An 18,843-nucleotide genomic window follows, 5' to 3' on the forward strand; every position below is an offset into this window, starting at 1 on the left:
TGGCAGGGAGGGATATGCCCGGTATGCATCCCGGGATGCAGGGGCCACTGGGGGGGACACGGTCTATCGTCTCTCTCTTGATTTTTTGACGGCTTCGTCTCACACGTTGACCCCAGTGGAGACACAATTCACTGGCGATGACCTTTTGTCATTGCATGAGATGGGGATCGATCTCGGGGATCCGGACACTCCCGTTCCAGCGGGTCGGGCCACGTCGAAGAAGAAGAAGGGCAAGGGGAATGGCAAGGTGGTCGGCGAGTCGTCGCAGCCCGCTGATCACGACACTCCCACGCGGAGGAAGTGGACGGAGGATGAGTACGCCGGCGTGGCCAAGGCGTGGTTGTCGGTCTACAGGAAGAACTGCCCGCATGGGAAGGACTACAGCGGGGAGGAGTGCCGGAAGGGGTGGGAACGGATCAGGGCCGCGGTCGGCCGATTTTCGGGGTTGTACGCCAACGCCCTTCGCCAGCTGACTAGTGGGCAGAATGGGGAGGACGCCCGGAGGATAGCGGAGAGTTAGTTCCCCTTGCCGGGGAAGTATAAGGAGTTCCTCTTCTGGGAATGCTATCTGTTGCTGAAGGACTCCGAGAAGTTCCGGGCGGAGTGCGACGCTGGGTGGCCGAAGAAGCAGAGGTTGAACTATTCTGGCGACTACAGCGGCAGCAGCGGCGGATCCCACGACCTCCCCCCGGATGCTGAGGAGTTTCCGTCCCCTCCATCCTCTACTCGTCGTCCTCGTCCGGTTGGCCAAAAGCGGGCGCAACGGACAGCGAGGGGAGGATCCCCCTTATCGCTCCAGGAGGTCATCTCGGCACCCGCCCCCCTACGCGCGTACACATTATTCTCGCGTGTAAAAACGGAGGAATGAATGTTCGCGGTCTTTCAAGAGTGGAAGGCCGCAACCGACCCCACGGAGAAGAGGTTCCTCTACTCGATGCTCGAGAACATGCGGGTGGATTTGGATGCCTCGAGGGCACTGGTGGGGGGTTCAGACGCGGGCTCAGATACCCCGGGCGGCGGCGGCGAGGACGGAGGTAGCGAGGATGGCGGCGACGACGACGAGGAGTAGAGAGTGGCGGGGCTCATGTGTGGAAGCCCTTTTTTAAAATAAAAAATCATGTATTTTTTTTATCTATGTACCTTTTTTTTAATGAAATGAATGAATTTTCTCGTATATGTTTAATAAATTTAATTCCGTAATTTAATCGTAAGTTTTATTCCGTAAAATGTAGTTGTTTTTGAATTATTTTTATTGCGGCTGGCCTATAACTGGTCTATGCTGAAGTGGCAGGTGGATTTTTAGTGCTGATGACGTGGCAGGGAGAGAGAGTGGCTGACCTATTTCTACTGTGGATGCTCTAAAAAGGGAGTATATGTATCAGATTCATAACTATAATGAAACAGAGGAAATATCTTTAACAAAAAACGGTTTATTAGAAATCACATTTACCAATTAATTATATTTTCTTTATATATCCTTTATAAAAAAATAATAAAAATATATATTATCATAAATTTAGCTAGTCAATTGCATTCAACATATACTAAGAGCCTCCTCAATGCTACCGGATGTGCCATAGCCTTCCCGATGGACTTTCCAAAAACACCTCCTGCCATGTCATAAGGACATCCCATAGCCTTCCCAGCACTGCCACGTCATACGGACTTCCCACTGCACAGTGGCGGACATCCCATAGCCTTCCCCCGCGGAGTTCCCGCAATAAAAAAAAATCACAAATTCACCAAATTAAAATTTTCACAAAATTAAAATAAACAATGTACGGAATTAAAATTTTGTAACGCATACGGAATCAAACAAAGTGCAAATTAATTTCATTAGATTAAGAAAAACGACAACAAAAAGAACTACATCACTTAACACGCCCGAACATATCAACGACCACCCCGAAGCAACCATAGCTCTTCAATTATATCGTTCTGGAGTCGAATACGAGCTTGTCGTTGGCGCATGTCGGCAAACGCACGGACCCGGTCGAGCCCTTCCTGGGGTACCCCCAAACATGCACTGGAGGTGGCCACACCGTGGCTTGGACCGACACCATCATCATCGGCCCACTCAGTCAATGCTGGACCTTCATCTTCGACAATCATGTTGTGCATGATAATACACGCGTACATGACATCAGCGATGGTCTCCATATCCCACAACCATGATGGACCCCTCAATATCGCCCATCGACTTTGGAGCACACCAAATGCCCGCTCCACATCCTTGCGCGCTACTTCCTGACGACCCGCAAAGAATTTCTTCTTATCTTCTGTTGCGCATCTGATCGTTTTCACGAAGACGGGCCACATAGGATAGATCCCATCCGCCAAATAGTAGCCCATGTTGTGCTGGTTGCCGTTGGCGACGAAACTGACAGCCGGACCAACACCGAGTTCTTGGTCGTTGAAAAGGGGAGACGATTGTAGGACATTGATGTCGTTGTTCGAACCGACTACTTCAAAATATGCATGCCAAATCCACAACCGGTAGTCAGCTACCACCTCAAGGACTATCGTGGGATGTTTGCTTTTGTAACCGGTTGTGAACAACCATTTCCAGGCGGAGGGGCAGTTCTTCCATTCTCAATGCATACAGTCTATGTTGCCCAACATTCCTGGAAATCCGTGCTGGCTCCCGTGCATAGCCATCAGATCCTGACAGTCTTGGGGGGTAGGCTTCCGAAGACAGGTATCCCGAATATCTCCCTAATGCCTTGACAAAAAAAAAACTCCATACATTCGCGGGCAGTCGTCTCGCCGATGTGGAGGTACTCGTCGAACATGTCGGCCGTACCTCCGTAAGCCAGCTGCCTGATCGCTGAAGTGCACTTCTGAATGGGCGTGTGGCCCGGTCTACCAACCGCATCCTCTCTCATCCTGAAATATAAGTATCGACGCTCTAAAGCACCAACGATACGGAGAAACAGTTCACGACACATCCTAAAACATCAGCGGAATAAGTTGTCTCCAAACCGCGACTGTGGAGCAAAGTAGTCCGCGTACAACCGATGGTGTGCTGCGATGTGGTCACGAGGTATATAAGTGCGACGATGGACGGGTCGAGGTACCGCCGGCTGTTGCTGCTGCTGCATGGCCGCTTGTAATGCCCGATTTATCTCCCTAGACGTAACGGCACGCAGCTCATCCCTAACAATTTGGCGCCAATCGCTAGCACCGCTACCACCCGCACCACTACCACTACCACTGCCACTTCTACTACCACTACCACTTGCCATTATATTAAATAATAAAAGAAACATTGAGAGAGAGACTTGCTATTAACACAAGTGGTGCGAGTGAAATGAAGTTCAACGAGCCGTATATATAGATTAAAAAAAAAATAGAATTATCGAACGTCCGTCCGCATGCCACAGCGGCGGACGTCGTGAGATACCCGCCGAACTCTCGTGTCCGCACGGGATGTCCGTCCGCCCCTCTTCCTCGCACAATGGCGGACGTCCGCCTGCGGACGGCGGTCCGACACCCGGCGGAAGTCCGGCGTTATGATGCTCTAATTTAAACAATCGAAACTAATACTATTAAATTACCTACTAATGTAAACAATCGAAACTAATATTATTAAATTGCCTCTGTCACTTATAAAGTTTGGTTAGTCACTTCCAACTTCCAACCATAATTTCTATCGTTGCTCAACGTTTTTTTTTTATCATCAATGTAATTATTTTCGTTGCTCAACCATAATTTCTTCCTAAATATAAATATGGTATTTTGCACGTCACTTTAATGAAAAATAAAACCAAATACACCAAATAAAAAAGTAAAAATAACAATTTGTTTAGATAAATCAAAACTGAAAAAGTCAACATTTATCCTAATCCATTACGCCTTTCGGCATGAAATCCAATGCCTTCTCATCCCTATCGTTCCAAATTATCAAACTCTAATTAAATTCACGCTTATCCCATTTCTCAATCTAATATACATAAGCGAAAATATTGCCCAAGTTATAGTTTTGAATAAATACTTTTAAAATTAGCTATTAAATATTGCCCAAGTTATAGTTTTGCATAAATACTTTTAATATTAGCTATTAAATATTGCCCAAGTTATAGTTTTGCATAATACTTTTATAACCATTGATTTGTTCTGAACTAATTAAGATTCTAGTGATGACATAATTTAGAAATAGATATTGGACTGCGTTTCATGTATTTAATACAATTTGCCAAAATAATATTTAAGGAAGCAATATATATTTATGAAAATGCCCTTGAAAAATGTCACACCATCCATCCCCATATATATAAATGCTCTATCCTATTCTCTTCAATTTCATACCACCAAAGAGAAAAAATGTCTTCCGAAATTGCCCCCATCAACCAAAAACGCCTCAACCTCCGGCGCCACTCCTCCACCTCCTTCCAGTGGAGCTTCCACCACAGGCGGCAACGACTCCCCATTGTTCGCCTAGGCGCAAAGAAGCCTCGCCACGGGTTTTTGGTATCAAGGCTATGCAAGCTCAAGTGGGTAAAGCTCAAGCATTTGAGTATGATGAAAATGTTAAAGAATTACTATACCAAATTGGTGAATGACATAATAGAAGGGAGCAGGACAATTGAGTCACATCAGCAGCGCATGCTTGTAGATAATTCTTTTGGTAGGAGTTTCATGTATGGGTAGCCAATATTGGTGAATGAGAAAACGATACAGTTTGAACCTCAAATATTTATTATAAGAATGCGATTGTAATTATGTTTCAAAAATAAAATGAAAGCAAGTGCAAGAGCAATGAATCCAATGATATTGCTCGCTAATTGCCGAGTGCCTTCAATGATAGTATTGTTATCGAGCACACACAATTGAGTTATAAGGTTTAAAAAATTGGTGATTGGTAATCCTCGAAATGATTTGTGGGAGAAATTCGCAAACTCCATTTTGCATCAAGAATTGAATACATCAGCTTGGATTGTTTTATGAGTATTTAACTACTAGAATTGAATACATCAGCTTGGATCACAACTACATTGTTTATCGTTTTTGAAAAATAAGATCAAAATCACACTATTTTCTACACGGTTAATTCATCAATTTGAAACAATCATTTTGTTTGTTTTGCACAACTTAATTTATTAAAATTAGACATGCCACCTTGAAAAAATCATTGAACTAAAATTAAACAAAGTAATTCAATCATTCAGTATCCTAGACATTTCCTGTCCTATCTCATCCACCAAACTACACATTTAAGTAGTGATTAAAAATGGGTTAATCGATTAATTTGGAAAGGTGAATATATCTATGAATACTCACTTTAAATGAACAAATATTAGCATAAATTATTTTCCAACGGTGCATATCGAATCAAAACTTGATTTTTTGTAATTGGATCTTGGGTAACATTTAAGGCCCAATGGGCCCGGCCTATTATCATGTCATCCCCCGCGATTTATTCGTTGTATGCTCTGAGCACAATTGGCGGGAAAATAAACCCTACTAAATCAGTAATCTAAAGCTTCTTCCCTCAGTTCTCAGCTGTGTCCTTGTGTGTGTGGAGAGAGAGTGAGACAAGAATGGCAGAGGAGGCGATGGTGGAGGAGGAGTTTTCGGTGTGGAAGAAGAACACGCCGTTGCTGTATGACCTCGTTGTATGCCACTCCCTCGAATGGCCGTCACTCACCGTCCAGTGGCTGCCCACGCCGCCTTCATCTGACTCCGGCGATCTCGCCGCGCACAAATTGATCCTCGGGACGCATACATCCGATGATTGCCCCAATTTCCTCATGCTCGCCGACGCCTTCCTCCCACGCGACCCCACCTCCGCCATCGATGTCGACCCCGAGAACTCAATCGTCCCTAGGGTTTGTACTGAGAACAGTTTTATGTCCATTTCTATTTCATATCCGGTTCTGTAGGCTACATTTTGCATTTTTGTGGATGAGCTGCACCTGTTTGATTAAATTACCCACCGAAATGTTGTATTGATATTTGGGGGAAATTGTCTTGTATAATTCTGAATGAACAATTATCCGTTTGTTTGATGTATTCACTATTATGTGTTTATTAATAGTCGGAGGATGTTATTGATTCCTTGATTGTGGTTATTATACACAGGTGGACATAGTTCAAAAAATTCGAGTTGATGGAGAAGTGAATAGGTCGCGGTGTATGTTGCAGAACCCGGCTTTGATCGCTGCAAAGACCAATATTCCTGAAATATTCGTGTTCGACACTACTAAGCAGCTGGAGGATGCCAATGTTGATTGTTGCAATCCGGACTTGAGACTTCGGGGACATGATAAAGAAGGATATGGTTTGTCGTGGAGCTCCTTCAGAGAAGGATATCTATTGAGTGGTTCGAATGATTGCAAAATTTGTCTGTGGGATGTGTCTGCAACGCCTCAAGAGAAAGTGCTTGATGCAAAGTTTACTTATGAGGTAACTCATTGTCTCTGTCCCTCTTGTAATGGTTCCTTGTGCTAGAACTAATAATCTTGCACATATTAAGGGGTTGCTAGCATGACATTTTATTTTTGATCATAAAACACAAACTTTTGAACTAGCTGAATTTTGTGAATGTTGCTGTAGGGCCATGAGAATGTGGTTGAGGATGTATCGTGGCATTTAAAGAATGAGAACTTGTTCGGCTCTGTGGGGGATGACGGCAAACTAGTGATTTGGGACTTGCGCACGAACAAGTTCCAGCACTCTGTTGTTGTACATGAGAAAGAGGTGAATGGCTTATCTGCTGCATTTCTCGATATCAGCTTTCCACGTGCCTTGTTTCCTTCAGTAATGCTTTAATTGTGGAGTGGCCTAACTATTTTTACATAAAATTCCAACTAACCACAAGACGTCTGCCCATGTATTTATATTTTCTTCTTTGATATGGTTAGCAAGAATGATAGGAATTATTATGAAGACAAAAAAATGTGCAGAGAATGTATTATGCTTGACAGAGTGTTCCAGCCTGGAAAACCTCGTTGTTTATATATTTGAGGTGAATTGGTACTTTTGCTCTTTCAAACTCATTATGTATTTAGTTGGAGCTCATTTTCTGTAACATGGACTTAGTTACCCAATTGTGAATGCCATTAAACTGGTCACATAACTTTTGCTTGATCCCTCTCCTTTGCTCTGGACTGTAATCTACTTTTTTTCCTGCTTTAATATAACTTGAACACACTTACTAACACCTTAATGCTTTCAATATCAGGTGAATTATTTATCTTTCAATCCATTTAATGAGTGGGTTTTGGCAACTGCGTCCTCTGATTCTACAGTTGGTCTATTTGATATGCGGAACTTGAATGCTCCTCTGCATGCTCTAAGCAGTCATGAGTAAGTCCTCTTACTACTATTATTCAACCTCTTGAATAGTATAGTACTGAACTAGTTCATGAGACACAGCTCCTTCTTGGTCTGGAAATAAAACTACTCCGTTTTTATGAATTCCTGTGCTGAAAAAACCTGACTGTTGCCATGATACCTATACAATTGCGACAAAGTAGTGCACCCTGCTCATACGCATTATTTCCATTGATCAGTATCTAGTAGGAAGAGTGCTTTCTTTCGACTTGGCATTTGAATGCTGTTAAAGATTAATCTAGATTATTTATGTCACAAGAAAGTTTCAAACTGGGTGCTTCCAGCACCAATTTTGAAATGATTTTTGCTCAAATTTAATTTGTGTCGGCTAGCTATTCCAAATTTGTAATTGCTAACTAGTACTCCATAAACCACTTTCTAATGCTATAATACCTTTTATTTGCAGGAAAGAGGTATTCCAGGTTGAATGGGATCCTAACCACGAAACGATTCTTGCATCTGCTGCTGATGACAGAAGGTTGATGGTTTGGGACCTTAACAGGTATGGTAACTTGATTATTTTTGACTCTGCATTCATTACACTCCATGCTGCTCGTGCCCATATTCATTACATTATACTCCACATTCATACATTAATCTATTGACATGAATATGACTGCTGATGAGGTCTGTACAACTTCTGGTCATGCTTTCAGGATTGGAGACGAGCAACTAGAAGGAGAAGCTGAAGATGGTCCTCCTGAGCTCCTCTTCTCCCATGGTGGTCATAAAGCAAAGATTTCAGACTTTTCATGGAACAAGAATCAACCATGGGTCATCTCGAGCGTAGCAGAGGACAACACACTGCAGGTCTGGCAAATGGCAGAAAGCATCTACCGTGACGATGATTTTCCGTAGTTACCCGAGTGCTTAAAGATCAATTGTTTTGTAGGGCTACAACACTGAGTTCGAATTCAGCTTGTTATGCAAGGAATCTTAGATATCAGAACATATTTTGAACTCAATATTCGCCACAAATCAATGTACGCTCGCAGTAGTTTCTGCGATTCTAAATTTCTAATCTTATCTTTAGCCAATTCGTTTACTGATACAAAAAAGGTCTTGTGTAAGATCGTTGATTGACCTTTGTTTTGTGATGTCTATATCTAGATTGAAGTCCAATGTTTTATTGTTATTTTTATGTGATCGGGTTCCATATGTTTTATTATACGCCTAATAGAGATTTATTTTTATACTATATGGTTCTAATTCAATAATGAATCTTGACCCCCGATAATGCTATGGAGCAATATTCCCTTTGTATATTTTATAGATAGTAGTGAACAATTTCAACGCCTCGAGTCATCATTATTTGGTGCCAACATGTTAAGGGTGTTTCCCTTAACAAGCACTGGCGGCGAGTTTTGCTCGGTGGTGGAGATAAATTTCCGGCGGCCAACAGGGCTTGGCGGACGATGGCGGAGTTTCTGTGCGCGGGAGTCGCTCCCGTCGGGCAGATAACTCGGTGGCTGATAGAATCCTCCGGCATCTAATTAAGATCGGCGGAGGGAATCCAAAATTATGATTGGAAAACACACGTTATCTTTGATGGAGAAAATATTTCATTGATTGGTTGAATGTACGAATACAATATTTCATATTTATAATACTAAAATACTACTACCCTAATTTATTGAATAATAAAATAAAAATATGGAAAAGATATGGTGAAAAAGATAACTAAATAATTGAGATTTCCTAATATATGGGATTGTATCCCAACATCATATCTGTGAAAGGCTCAATGAATAATATTTCAGGGTCTCCATATTCTTTATGTAGGAATTCACCGGATATATCTTTGAATAAGAGCTTATATTTGATTCAACTTATATCAAATAATGTGGTTAGTTATGAGTCTCGTGTTTAAAAATGAAATATAGTTAGATTCAAACTTTATTGCGTTATTTTTTGTTAGCCGAGTAACCGGTCGGTTTAGAAGGCTAAATGGTGTGTTGCAATTAGCAATTTGGGCCAACTAAATGAACCGACCAATTAACTATACCACAAAAAATTGAGAAAATGGGTCTAAATTTTAAAAAAGGTGTAAATTCGAGGGCCCGATTTTAATAAAGGGAATAAATTTGTACCTAATCGTTTGAATCTGTCTATTTCATAGAATTGGATTACATCATATGCTAATCATTAAAATAAAGAGAATGTTAAATTCAAATTAGTTCTCTTTTTTTGTACTCAACATGCTTCTTGACCATTTCCATATCCAATTTTTTTCAAAACATAATAATGACATATCTTAGTTTGTTTTGATCATCAATTGGCTTCTCCTTCCATTCATCACATTCACTTTTTATGCAAGAAAAGTCTGTTTTTGATTATTCAACTTTATTCAGTTTTGATCCTTTTGTTGCCACTTAGAAAAAAATATTAGTGATATTCAGAGTTGGAGGCGCTGTGACACTGAAGTTGGGAACAATACTAACAATTTGGTTTCTTCTTTTCCTCTTAAAATTTTGATCATTCAATGGGGACCTTTCTTTTTGTAGAAAATCTGATCTCCCTGTTCTGGAAAACAATGAATTACTATATTATATTTCATTTTATTTTTACAATGTTTAGTAAATAAATCTCATAGTATTTTACTCCATTCCGTGAATGTATCCCAAATTTCCTTTTCGATTCGTCCAATATTATATTTCATTTTATTTTTACAATGTTTAGTAAATAAATCTCATATTTTACTAAGTTATTTCTCCCACGTTTTTATTATAACAACATAACTCATAGTTTTATACATAAAAGCTGCAGTAGCATCATTTAAGATGTTGCATACTAGTATTTCGACAACATTATTGACTTTAACTTTTAGTAAATTCCAACTGATGTTATGAAGGTCATGCTTTTAGTAATCACTTGGTCACTCTATTAAATGGAGTAACATTTTCTGTATGAAATAACAAGTAATATACTTATTCAATACATTTTTCCTTTGAAAACACTGCATAAAATGTAATGTCAAATAAGAAATATATCTATTCACACTTTACTCAATACATTTTTCTTTTTAAAACACTGCATCAAATGTAATGTCAAGCAAGAAATATATCCCACCTACTATTAAAGTGGAACGAGGGGAGCATCATTCTTTTTCCATCTCTGATTTTTTTTAAAAAGATCCACAATGAATAAAATGCTATACATAGTATCAAAAGCATGAGAGGTGGAGAGCAAATGCAGGAAAGTCCAAGATAAAATTGTGTATGACCAGTGAAAATGGGGGACTAAAAGCAAACTACACATCCAATCCCAATATTGACCAAATGGAAGCAACATCCAAATGCAACTCTCTCTCTCTCTGGCTTGACATTTACTAGTTTGTCCACAAGTCCCAAATACTAATCTATACAATGTGGCATCTACGCACACAAAGAGTGTCGCCTGTAAAAAACAAATACGAACAAAAATTGAAAACGAAACAAGAGCTCCGGAAAATCTGCAAGCTTACACCTTTCTTGCCGGATCATGGCAAACAATAACATTTGCTCATGGCATAACATTATAAATAGAATTCCACATAGCACGATACTTCGCGTTTCCAAATTCAAGAAACAACATTCCAAAAAAGGGAAGAAAAATACAGTCGAGAACGCATCAAAGACGGAATTAAACAAGTTCTGCTGCTTTTTGATACCTGGAGGCTGACATGGGTAAAACTAAGAAAGCTTAAAAACTGAAAGATTAGTCCTCTCCCTCGAGTTCTGCTAGCTATGCTACGACCCTTCCGCTTTACAAAGAGTAGAACATGGAAACTAATGTACACGAAACCCACAGATTTAAGCATGCCCAACTCTAGCTTATTAGAGGGAGGTGATGATGGGGCTGGCCGCTGATCTCAAAATTGAGGATGGAAATGAGCGGGAGTGCTCGTTCTCGACATTGAGATTGCCTCCGTCTGACCAGCTCTTCAGCTAAGCATTGCAGCACGCGAACCTGATGACAAGACGTGCAAAAGCAACATCGTGTTTAGAAAGACAATGGAATGCAAATTTCAAAGCCCAATGCCAAATCTTACTGTGATTAACTAGGAACCATATAAACGTGTAAAGAGATCAGCTAGCATCTAAATCAGACATCTAACATGATGAACAATCTTGATCATATTATAGAATGGGGACCATATTGCACAAGCAGGCGAGCGATAGCACACTACAAAATTAAGAAACACACATTAGGCCAAAATTCAAACCGTTTGATTGAACATTTCACCAAAACCTTTACTACCAAGATCAACAACATAAGCTATCTACAACATAAGCAAAAACAGATATGCATGTCAGATGGATGGCATTACTACTATTTCCAGCTAAATGACTACTAAGATAAGAAAATAAAATAACCTAAGGAAAATGTTAGAGAAGACAAATGATACAACGGAGAGGCATATAATGGTTTACCTTTTCTTTTACTTCCGGTGGAAGTATTGGCATTAGAGACAACGTTAACATTGCCGAGTCCACAATCAGGGAATTCCTCCAGATCAGAATTTTGATTTCCCAAACACTGAAGACTGTCAAACCCACAATCCCCAAGGCCTTGTCCACTCAATGCAGCTTCTGGTCCAGGGTTAATGCAGTAGAGCGGATCATTGCGCTGCATATTACATGAATTGACCACGTATCTTCCAGTATTATTAGGATTCGCCATGTTTTGATAGACGTCTCCACTCTTGTTTGGCTTCTGGTAAGGGAAAGAACCAATTTCTCCCTCTATCCTCCCTCTGATGTCCACGAGCAAGCACTTAAGCCTAGCAACCTCAGCCTCCAACAACGCCTGACCCTGGAGCCTCTTCATTAGCTGCTGATTCAAAGCCCTCAACCTGATAACCTCATCCTCCAACGATGCAGCCCTAGCTTTCTTCTTCTCCCTGTACTTACGCACAGCTTCACGGTTGCCCAGCGGCCTCTTTTTAGATTTCTTGTCCACAGACTCAGCAGTGTCATCGCTGGGATCCTGACCTTCACTAGGAGAGGGCATAATTTGGGTATGAACATGAATACACGTGTGCGTATGGGATTGATCAGGGCCTGAAGGGTTGCAAGCATGAGCATGGGTGCAGGCCTGTGTTCGACCAAGACCATCGGTGTAAGCCTCTGTTCGACCAAGAGCATCATTGCAAGACTGCGTCCGACTAAGAAACTCATCAATGTCGAACGAGCAACTGCTCTGTGCATTAGTTATATCCAAGCATGACAACATTGGGTCATTTGGGAAATCAAGCTCTCCATCATCCATTTTTCAACTGATACACACTGATAACCCAAATCTTGCAGAATTATGTCACAATTAACCCCTTGTGTCCACCACTTTATACCAATAGTAAATAACAAAACCCTAGCAAAAGAAGGAAAAAAAATCACAAATTGACTAATTTGGAAGCTAAACAGTTTATACAATCATGAACCAACCGTAATATACCAAGGATTGTAAAGCAAATTCCACCACAAAAAATCAAAATTTTAGGTAAAATCAAAACCGGGCACTTCAATTTAAACTAAAACTGACCCATATCGAGCAAAAGAGGGTGAAATTCAGCAAATAGAAGTCCAATTATGACCAAAAACTAACGCAAATCCGAGATTTTACCAAAAGCAAATCGGAAGAAAAACAAAATGACTTACAAACAAGTGACGAATTCCACAAAAATTGAATCTTTGCGCAAGAGGAAGCGGAGATTGGGGTGATTGGGGAATATATGTTAGGGTGAAAAGGAAGGGCTACGAAAAGGGCTAAAAAGAGCTTTAACGAAGATACAAATGGCGATAATTTAATGGGGGCGATTTACAGGAGCCATAGATCAGATTCCTCAAAATTTCGCTGATTGCGAAACGCTAGGCTTTGATGCCTACCATTTAATTACTCCATTTTACAAGAAAATATATCTGTTAATTTTTTTTATTACTCCATATGTATTGACTTACTAATTTAGTATATATAATTAATTTATAACATGATGGATGAAGGGGTGACGCGTGGAAAGAGTAATCTGTTTAAATGTGCAATATTCATGCCAATTTCTGATTTTACAGAATAATGTAATAGTGGAATTTTAATTTTCAAGTGAACATCAAAATCTTGATCTCGCAATCTACATGACATATTCGACATAGTACGATACAAGGCATTTTGAACTATATTCTTTATCTTGCGAACAAAAAAAAGTTACTTTTCCAGCCTAGTTTAACCTTTAGATATGGCATAATAACACCATGATCTGAGGTCTAAATTGGTTCGTATGGGTAAATATCATTTATTATCAATGTATCATCACCCATCTTTGTATTTCTATGAAAGCGACTGACTACCAATGATAAAGAATAAGAGGGTGTAATTATGTCAAAGTTCAATTAACAAAAAATTATTAGGATAGTAGGATTCAACTATCACATCACATCTACTAATAGGACTACTAATCTTTGCCTAGGCCAAATTTTTGTCTCTACTCTGAAAATTGCCCAAGCCCAAATCTATCAACTCAATCACCCAATAAATTCTCACAGCCCAATAATGGGTCGTGTTGATGTTATTCACTTTTGAGAGGCATGCCCAATTCAATCCCAACTTAAAAACAACAAGTTTAGTGAAAATAGGAAACACTGGAAAATTTAGATGCCTACATCTCTTGATTCTCTTCCATGTAAAATTGTCCGTAAAATTACTCTTTTTTTAATAGATTACACATACATACACATGTACTACAAAGCATAAGCCATCAATAAAAGGATCCAACTTTTTATTGATATGGAGTGGTTTATATTGATGTTAACAATTGTATAATACAATGCACTTTCTAATATTCAAGCACAATCATTTTCAACACCCTACAATCGAGGGATTTTTTTTCCTTTCTCTAACAAATTATCACCAAAAAAGAAAAAAAAATCATGTTGAGTGCAACTGGAAACCAACCCACCTCATTATTTTTTGGGTGCATGCCTCCTCTCCCCCCCCCCCCCCCCCCCCCCCCAAAAAAAAAAACACAACAACAAATCTTTGCAAAAACTAATCCATACTGGATGATCTACTCCATCTCTTCTTCAAATACTCCTCAACAGAGAGAGGGCTGCTTTGATCAGTGCTGCTGAATGATGTTGAGTTTTCCTTTATATCAAGAAATGCAAGGCTCATATGTGACTCTGCTCTTGAATCTGGATATACTTCATCGTCGTTCTCGTCCTCATTTTCTTCATCACCATCACCACATTTTGGCCTAACTTCAACCAAATACTCCTCCCCTCTTAGTATGCTAAGTATCTACATTCACAAACAGATGCTGAATTAGTACAGCAGAAAAAACGAAGCGGATCAGGATCACATCAAGTTCGTGTCCAAACCCATTTTCGTTACCTGGTGCATTTTGGGGCGAAGGCGTGATGATTGAGTCAGGCATAGAGATGCAGCAAGAGCCATCCTCTGCATCTGATCCTCATCGATGTTTTCCAAATTTTGATCCAATATACTCTTCCAGTCCTTGCTCTCTAGCTTAGGTTTTGCCTTAACACAAACAAAGTTTCAAAAATTAGTACTACAAAACTACAAGTAAACATGAATTTGGTTCACATGCTTATGTTTTGTTAGTTTTTTCAACTGATCATATAAAAAACTACAATGAAACATGAGTGTTTTAGTTCAAAATCAATTATTCTTACCCACATGACCAAGCTTTCTTGACTCTTTGTAGTCTCCAAACCAATAGGTTTCCTCCCGGAGAGCAGTTCAAGCAGAACAACACCGAAAGCAAACACATCAATCTTGTCACTAACTTTGCCATACATGAAGTACTCGGGAGCTAGGTACCCAAACGTTCCAACTACATCGCTGTCCATCAAATAGGATGACATTGTGGGCCCCCAAGTCGCCAAGCCAAAGTCGGATAACTGACAAGGAAACAACAGAAACTGAGTCAGTAACCACGGATCGATGATTTTGAGAAGATGATCTAGTTGCACTGTGACTGTTAGGCCAGTTTTGAACCTAATGAAACTACCTGCGGTTCTAACTCATCAGTTAGGAGAATATTTGAAGATTTGATATCTCTATGAATGACGGGCCTAGGGCATTCGTTGTGCAAGTAGTTTAAAGCTTCAGCAATCCCAATAGCTATCCGGTATCTCGTTTCCCATGTCAACAACACTGATTTTTCCTTAATGCTACCTGCTTCAAGAAACAACTCAATCTGAGGTGATGCAGTGACAGTTTGCCATGAAGTTTAAAATTCAAGAATTTGTGAAAATACTCACCGTGTAGATTTTCTTCAAGGTTTCCTCGGGGCATCAGGTCATAAACGGAGATCAAAGCATCATCTTCCACGCAGACCCCAAGTAGAGGTGCAATTTTTGTGTGCTTCAACGTGGTCATTATGTCGACTTCATGAATAAAATCCTTCCACGCTTCTTTGGAAGACTCCATGATCTTCACAGCTACTGCTTTGCCCTGAGGAAAAACTCCCTTGAACACCGAGTTGCAGCCTCCTCTCCCGATAAGATTTCCTATTCCATTCCGTGTTATTTAGGGGGATGCTTATAAAAGGATTGCAAGTTATACAGCTAAACAAAAACAATACTACATGTTTGAGAGAGTTACCAGAGGAGAAATCAGAAGTCGACATCTTCAGATAATCGAGGCTGAGAACTGTGCAGCCTACCGAATTTCTCATCAGTATGAGTTCCAAATCCTTAGGAAGCTCGAGCAGACTGGCTTCCTTGCAGAAACTAGTCACCTGAGCCGCCTTATAACTCTCTCCTTCAATAGAATCATCGGTCTGGCAGCTCATAGGTGAGCTGGACTGAGATGAGGCATCAGAGAGTGGCCGGTTTGGCAGGGTCATCACCCATTGAACAACCGACATCTTTCTTGCTTCCACGCCAAGTTGAGTCACCAAACTAGCTGTCTGAAGTAGAGGCCAACCGGGCCTCTGCTTTGTAAAATCTTCTGCAGGGAGAGAAATCGAGCTTAAGGAGCCTCGTTTCAGCCTCCCAATAGGGCTCACAGCACCATCTCCTGAGTTTGCTGTCTGAAGTAGAGGCCAACCTGGCCTCTGCTTGGTGAAATCCTCTGCAGGGAGAGAAATCGAGCTTAAGGAGCCTCGTTTAAGCCTCCCAATAGGACTCACAGCATCATCTCTTGAGTTTTCTGCCTGAAGTAGAGGCCAACCCGGACTCTGCTTGGAGAACTCTTCAGCGTGGAAAAAAATGGAGCTTATAGAGCCTCGTTGAAGCCTCCCAATAGGGCTCATGGCATCATCTCGCAAGCTCATGTTTCCATCTCTTGCATCAATGCTTGATATCTCAGACTCTCCAAACTCCGAAAAAGTGTCTTTAGTCGACATGCTGTCATTGCCATATGCACTCGCCTTTGAGTCTAAACCCACGCCTGCAATCACAAGAGATCAACACTTAGCCATCTAGACATGCATATATTTCTTTTATTTTTTTGCAGAAATAACACCACACCTTTTAATAAAAGTTTCGAGCACCTGCTGAAGACAACCTTGCCATTGTGAATCGCTATAACCTCAGTAGTGGGAGGCAGTTTCCTTGCACAATACCTAGCGATTGAAGCCCATCCCCTAAAATACAGATGCTATCGATACATTAAAAAAACCAACATAAATTTCCAAATACAGAGAAACTGAAGGACCTCAATAGTCTTACCCCAACGCGCTAAGCCTCGTTAATCCCACAATAACAGTCGATGCACCATGAGTCTTCGCCTCTCTCACTAGAGCTTTTCTGGTTGAGTTCCCTTTCAAGACTTGAGCACTAAGAGAAACCTGAAACACCCCACCAATCACCACAACCAAACATGAAAATGGAAACAAGCAATAAAATCCAAACAATATTAAAGCACTCTGCCATTCAGCATTATCATCACAACTCAACAGATGTAGTTAAGGTGGAGCTAACCTGGTTTTTGTTGCATACACCTTCATAGTCTTCCAAGTAACTATCCAACAACACTTTCTCCTTCGGAATGCAACCTGCAGCCAATCAATCTCAACTCATCACAAACCAAACATAAAAAAAACTCAAGATTTTCACATTGTACAAACAGCTGAAGAATTCAAAACATTAGTAACGCAGCACCTGAATTCCTGCAAACATGAATCGCCACAACCGAGTCGCCGGGACCGGCTACTTTAACCACAGCCCAATCAAGCAACTCTTTAGCATAACCATCTAATCTTATCCCCACAATCACTTTCTTCCTCCCCAAATCCGACCTCTCAACTTTCATTTCGATAATCTCAATGCAATCAAAGCCTAAAACAGCGCCCCATATGCATTTAATCTAAAAATTGCGTGTTTCTGCAGAAACCTGGTCTCTCCTAAATCTACGCCAGAAACATTGAACACTTAATTGAGTGCAAATTGCAGTAGCTTCAACCGCCGCAGCAAATATGTATTGCTTCCGAAGAAAAGGCGCTGCCAATTCCTTGAATTCCAAAATTCTATATCACCATTTCCGATTCAGATAAAACAAATCACAAAATCCAACCTCCAGTTCAAAAGCAGGCACCTCAATTAATCAAATCCCCTGCTTCCACCACATGATATAATAATTAAAATATTCATCATGGCGTACTAATCAGCAAAAAATTCCAAAAATTGCACGTTGAAACAATAAGAAAATTATGCGAAAATGGAAGCCTACCTAAATTTTTTGAATATTCCCTTCCGTTGAAAGCCATCCAACATTTTAAATCAACAAAATAGCGCCACCGGTGATCCTGTGCTTACCTACTCTCAGCTAACATACAATATTTTAAAATTCAAACCTAGGGCTGCTTTAATTGAATCGTAAACGATCAATTTTACTGCAATGGATTTGGCTTCATCCGAATTTCAATTTTTTACTGGAGAAACAAAAACAAAGGCTGCATGGAAGAATTGTCCAAGTCCCACTAAAATTAGAAATGTGTAAGTGTTTAATTACGGCAAGTCGTTAATTTTCGCACATTATTTTGTTTTTCTGTTATTGAAACTTTTGTTAAAAAAGGGAAACCAATAATTCGCGGGAAACCCACAATATCCGGTCATCGGATAACGGCGGGGGGCTCACAACCGGCTATTGCGGGTTGACGGTTGCTTCAACGGTACACTAACGGGGAATGGGGTTGGGTTTGTCCGCTTCGATCGGAAAAGACGGAACTGCCCCTTTCTTAATTGTGCATTCACTATACAGTCCCCACGGTCAACTTCGTGTGTATTACGCTGGTTGGGCTGGGGCCCATATTTGATGGTCTCAAAATAAACGCCGCGAAGTCCAACTTAATGTAGTTTTATTAACGTGGGCCCGCCATTTAAATAAAGTTATGTCTATATTATAGGAGTATCATTAAAGTAAAGAGAAAAAAGTGTGTTATATTATTCAAATTGGAGGAGGACTAATTTTTATGTGATTCAAATTGAAATTTAGGATTATTAATTGTGGATGGAAGATGTTTTTTTTTTTACCAAGAAATACTCACGATTAGACTAAGTCGAGTTTATT

General features: G+C 40.4%; 3 protein-coding genes and 1 pseudogene across 4 annotated transcripts; 1 reads left to right on the forward strand and 3 right to left on the reverse strand.

Annotated features, from left to right (window-relative positions):
• Nucleotides 1-2,657: 2,657 nt before the first annotated feature.
• On the reverse strand, nucleotides 2,658-3,245 carry LOC125189386 (uncharacterized; annotated as a pseudogene).
• Nucleotides 3,246-5,453: 2,208 nt separating this feature from the next.
• On the forward strand, nucleotides 5,454-8,356 carry MSI2 (Transducin family protein / WD-40 repeat family protein). The gene is made up of 6 exons (XM_048082547.2): nucleotides 5,454-5,828; nucleotides 6,082-6,405; nucleotides 6,556-6,699; nucleotides 7,184-7,308; nucleotides 7,742-7,837; nucleotides 7,992-8,356. The coding sequence occupies exons 1-6, from the start codon at nucleotides 5,541-5,543 to the stop codon at nucleotides 8,191-8,193; spliced, it is 1,179 nt and encodes a 392-aa protein (XP_047938504.1). The 5' UTR covers nucleotides 5,454-5,540; the 3' UTR covers nucleotides 8,194-8,356.
• A 2,445-nt stretch (nucleotides 8,357-10,801) lies between these two features.
• On the reverse strand, nucleotides 10,802-13,222 carry LOC125190098 (basic leucine zipper 19-like). Its single transcript, XM_048087293.2, has 3 exons — nucleotides 12,972-13,222; nucleotides 11,748-12,684; nucleotides 10,802-11,283 (listed from the first exon to the last, which is right to left on the reverse strand). Exons 2-3 carry the CDS (start codon nucleotides 12,583-12,585, stop codon nucleotides 11,258-11,260), a joined length of 864 nt encoding a protein of 287 aa, XP_047943250.1. The 5' UTR covers nucleotides 12,586-12,684; nucleotides 12,972-13,222; the 3' UTR covers nucleotides 10,802-11,257.
• Nucleotides 13,223-14,314: 1,092 nt separating this feature from the next.
• Nucleotides 14,315-18,293, reverse strand: LOC125186591 (kinase with adenine nucleotide alpha hydrolases-like domain-containing protein). Of its 2 annotated transcripts, none has more exons than XM_048082984.2 (11): nucleotides 18,004-18,293; nucleotides 17,436-17,886; nucleotides 17,256-17,329; nucleotides 17,004-17,122; nucleotides 16,803-16,918; nucleotides 15,934-16,722; nucleotides 15,591-15,839; nucleotides 15,338-15,504; nucleotides 15,000-15,227; nucleotides 14,698-14,844; nucleotides 14,315-14,604 (listed from the first exon to the last, which is right to left on the reverse strand). In XM_048082984.2, exons 2-11 carry the CDS (start codon nucleotides 17,584-17,586, stop codon nucleotides 14,353-14,355), a joined length of 2,292 nt encoding a protein of 763 aa, XP_047938941.1. In that variant the 5' UTR covers nucleotides 17,587-17,886; nucleotides 18,004-18,293; the 3' UTR covers nucleotides 14,315-14,352. The 2 variants fall into 2 exon arrangements, with proteins under 2 accessions (XP_047938941.1, XP_047938940.1); XM_048082983.2 differs by having other exon boundaries at nucleotides 15,338-15,507.
• Nucleotides 18,294-18,843: the final 550 nt, after the last annotated feature.

The sequence above is a fragment of the Salvia hispanica genome, chromosome 5 (genome assembly GCF_029641045.1).
Source record: "Salvia hispanica isolate PSC_SH4W2 chromosome 5, Shi_PSC_v1, whole genome shotgun sequence".
In the NCBI taxonomy this organism is placed as follows: domain Eukaryota; kingdom Viridiplantae; phylum Streptophyta; class Magnoliopsida; order Lamiales; family Lamiaceae; genus Salvia; species Salvia hispanica.

Excerpts from the sequence above, each read along its gene's own strand:
- LOC125190098 (XM_048087293.2), bottom strand. The coding sequence starts at position 12,585 with ATGGATGATGGAGAGCTTGATTTCCCAAATGACCCAATGTTGTCATGC. Across the intron at positions 11,284-11,747 it reads CACCGGAAGTAAAAGAAAAG|GTTCGCGTGCTGCAATGCTT; the intron begins GTAAACCATTAT and ends TCTTGTCATCAG.
- MSI2 (XM_048082547.2), top strand. The coding sequence starts at position 5,541 with ATGGCAGAGGAGGCGATGGTGGAGGAGGAGTTTTCGGTGTGGAAGAAG. Across the intron at positions 5,829-6,081 it reads AGAACTCAATCGTCCCTAGG|GTGGACATAGTTCAAAAAAT; the intron begins GTTTGTACTGAG and ends TATTATACACAG. Across the intron at positions 7,309-7,741 it reads CATGCTCTAAGCAGTCATGA|GAAAGAGGTATTCCAGGTTG; the intron begins GTAAGTCCTCTT and ends TTTTATTTGCAG.
- LOC125186591 (XM_048082983.2), bottom strand. The coding sequence starts at position 17,586 with ATGAAAGTTGAGAGGTCGGATTTGGGGAGGAAGAAAGTGATTGTGGGG. Across the intron at positions 16,919-17,003 it reads ACGAGGCTTAGCGCGTTGGG|GGGATGGGCTTCAATCGCTA; the intron begins GTAAGACTATTG and ends TCTGTATTTTAG. Across the intron at positions 14,605-14,697 it reads TTCGCCCCAAAATGCACCAG|ATACTTAGCATACTAAGAGG; the intron begins GTAACGAAAATG and ends TTGTGAATGTAG.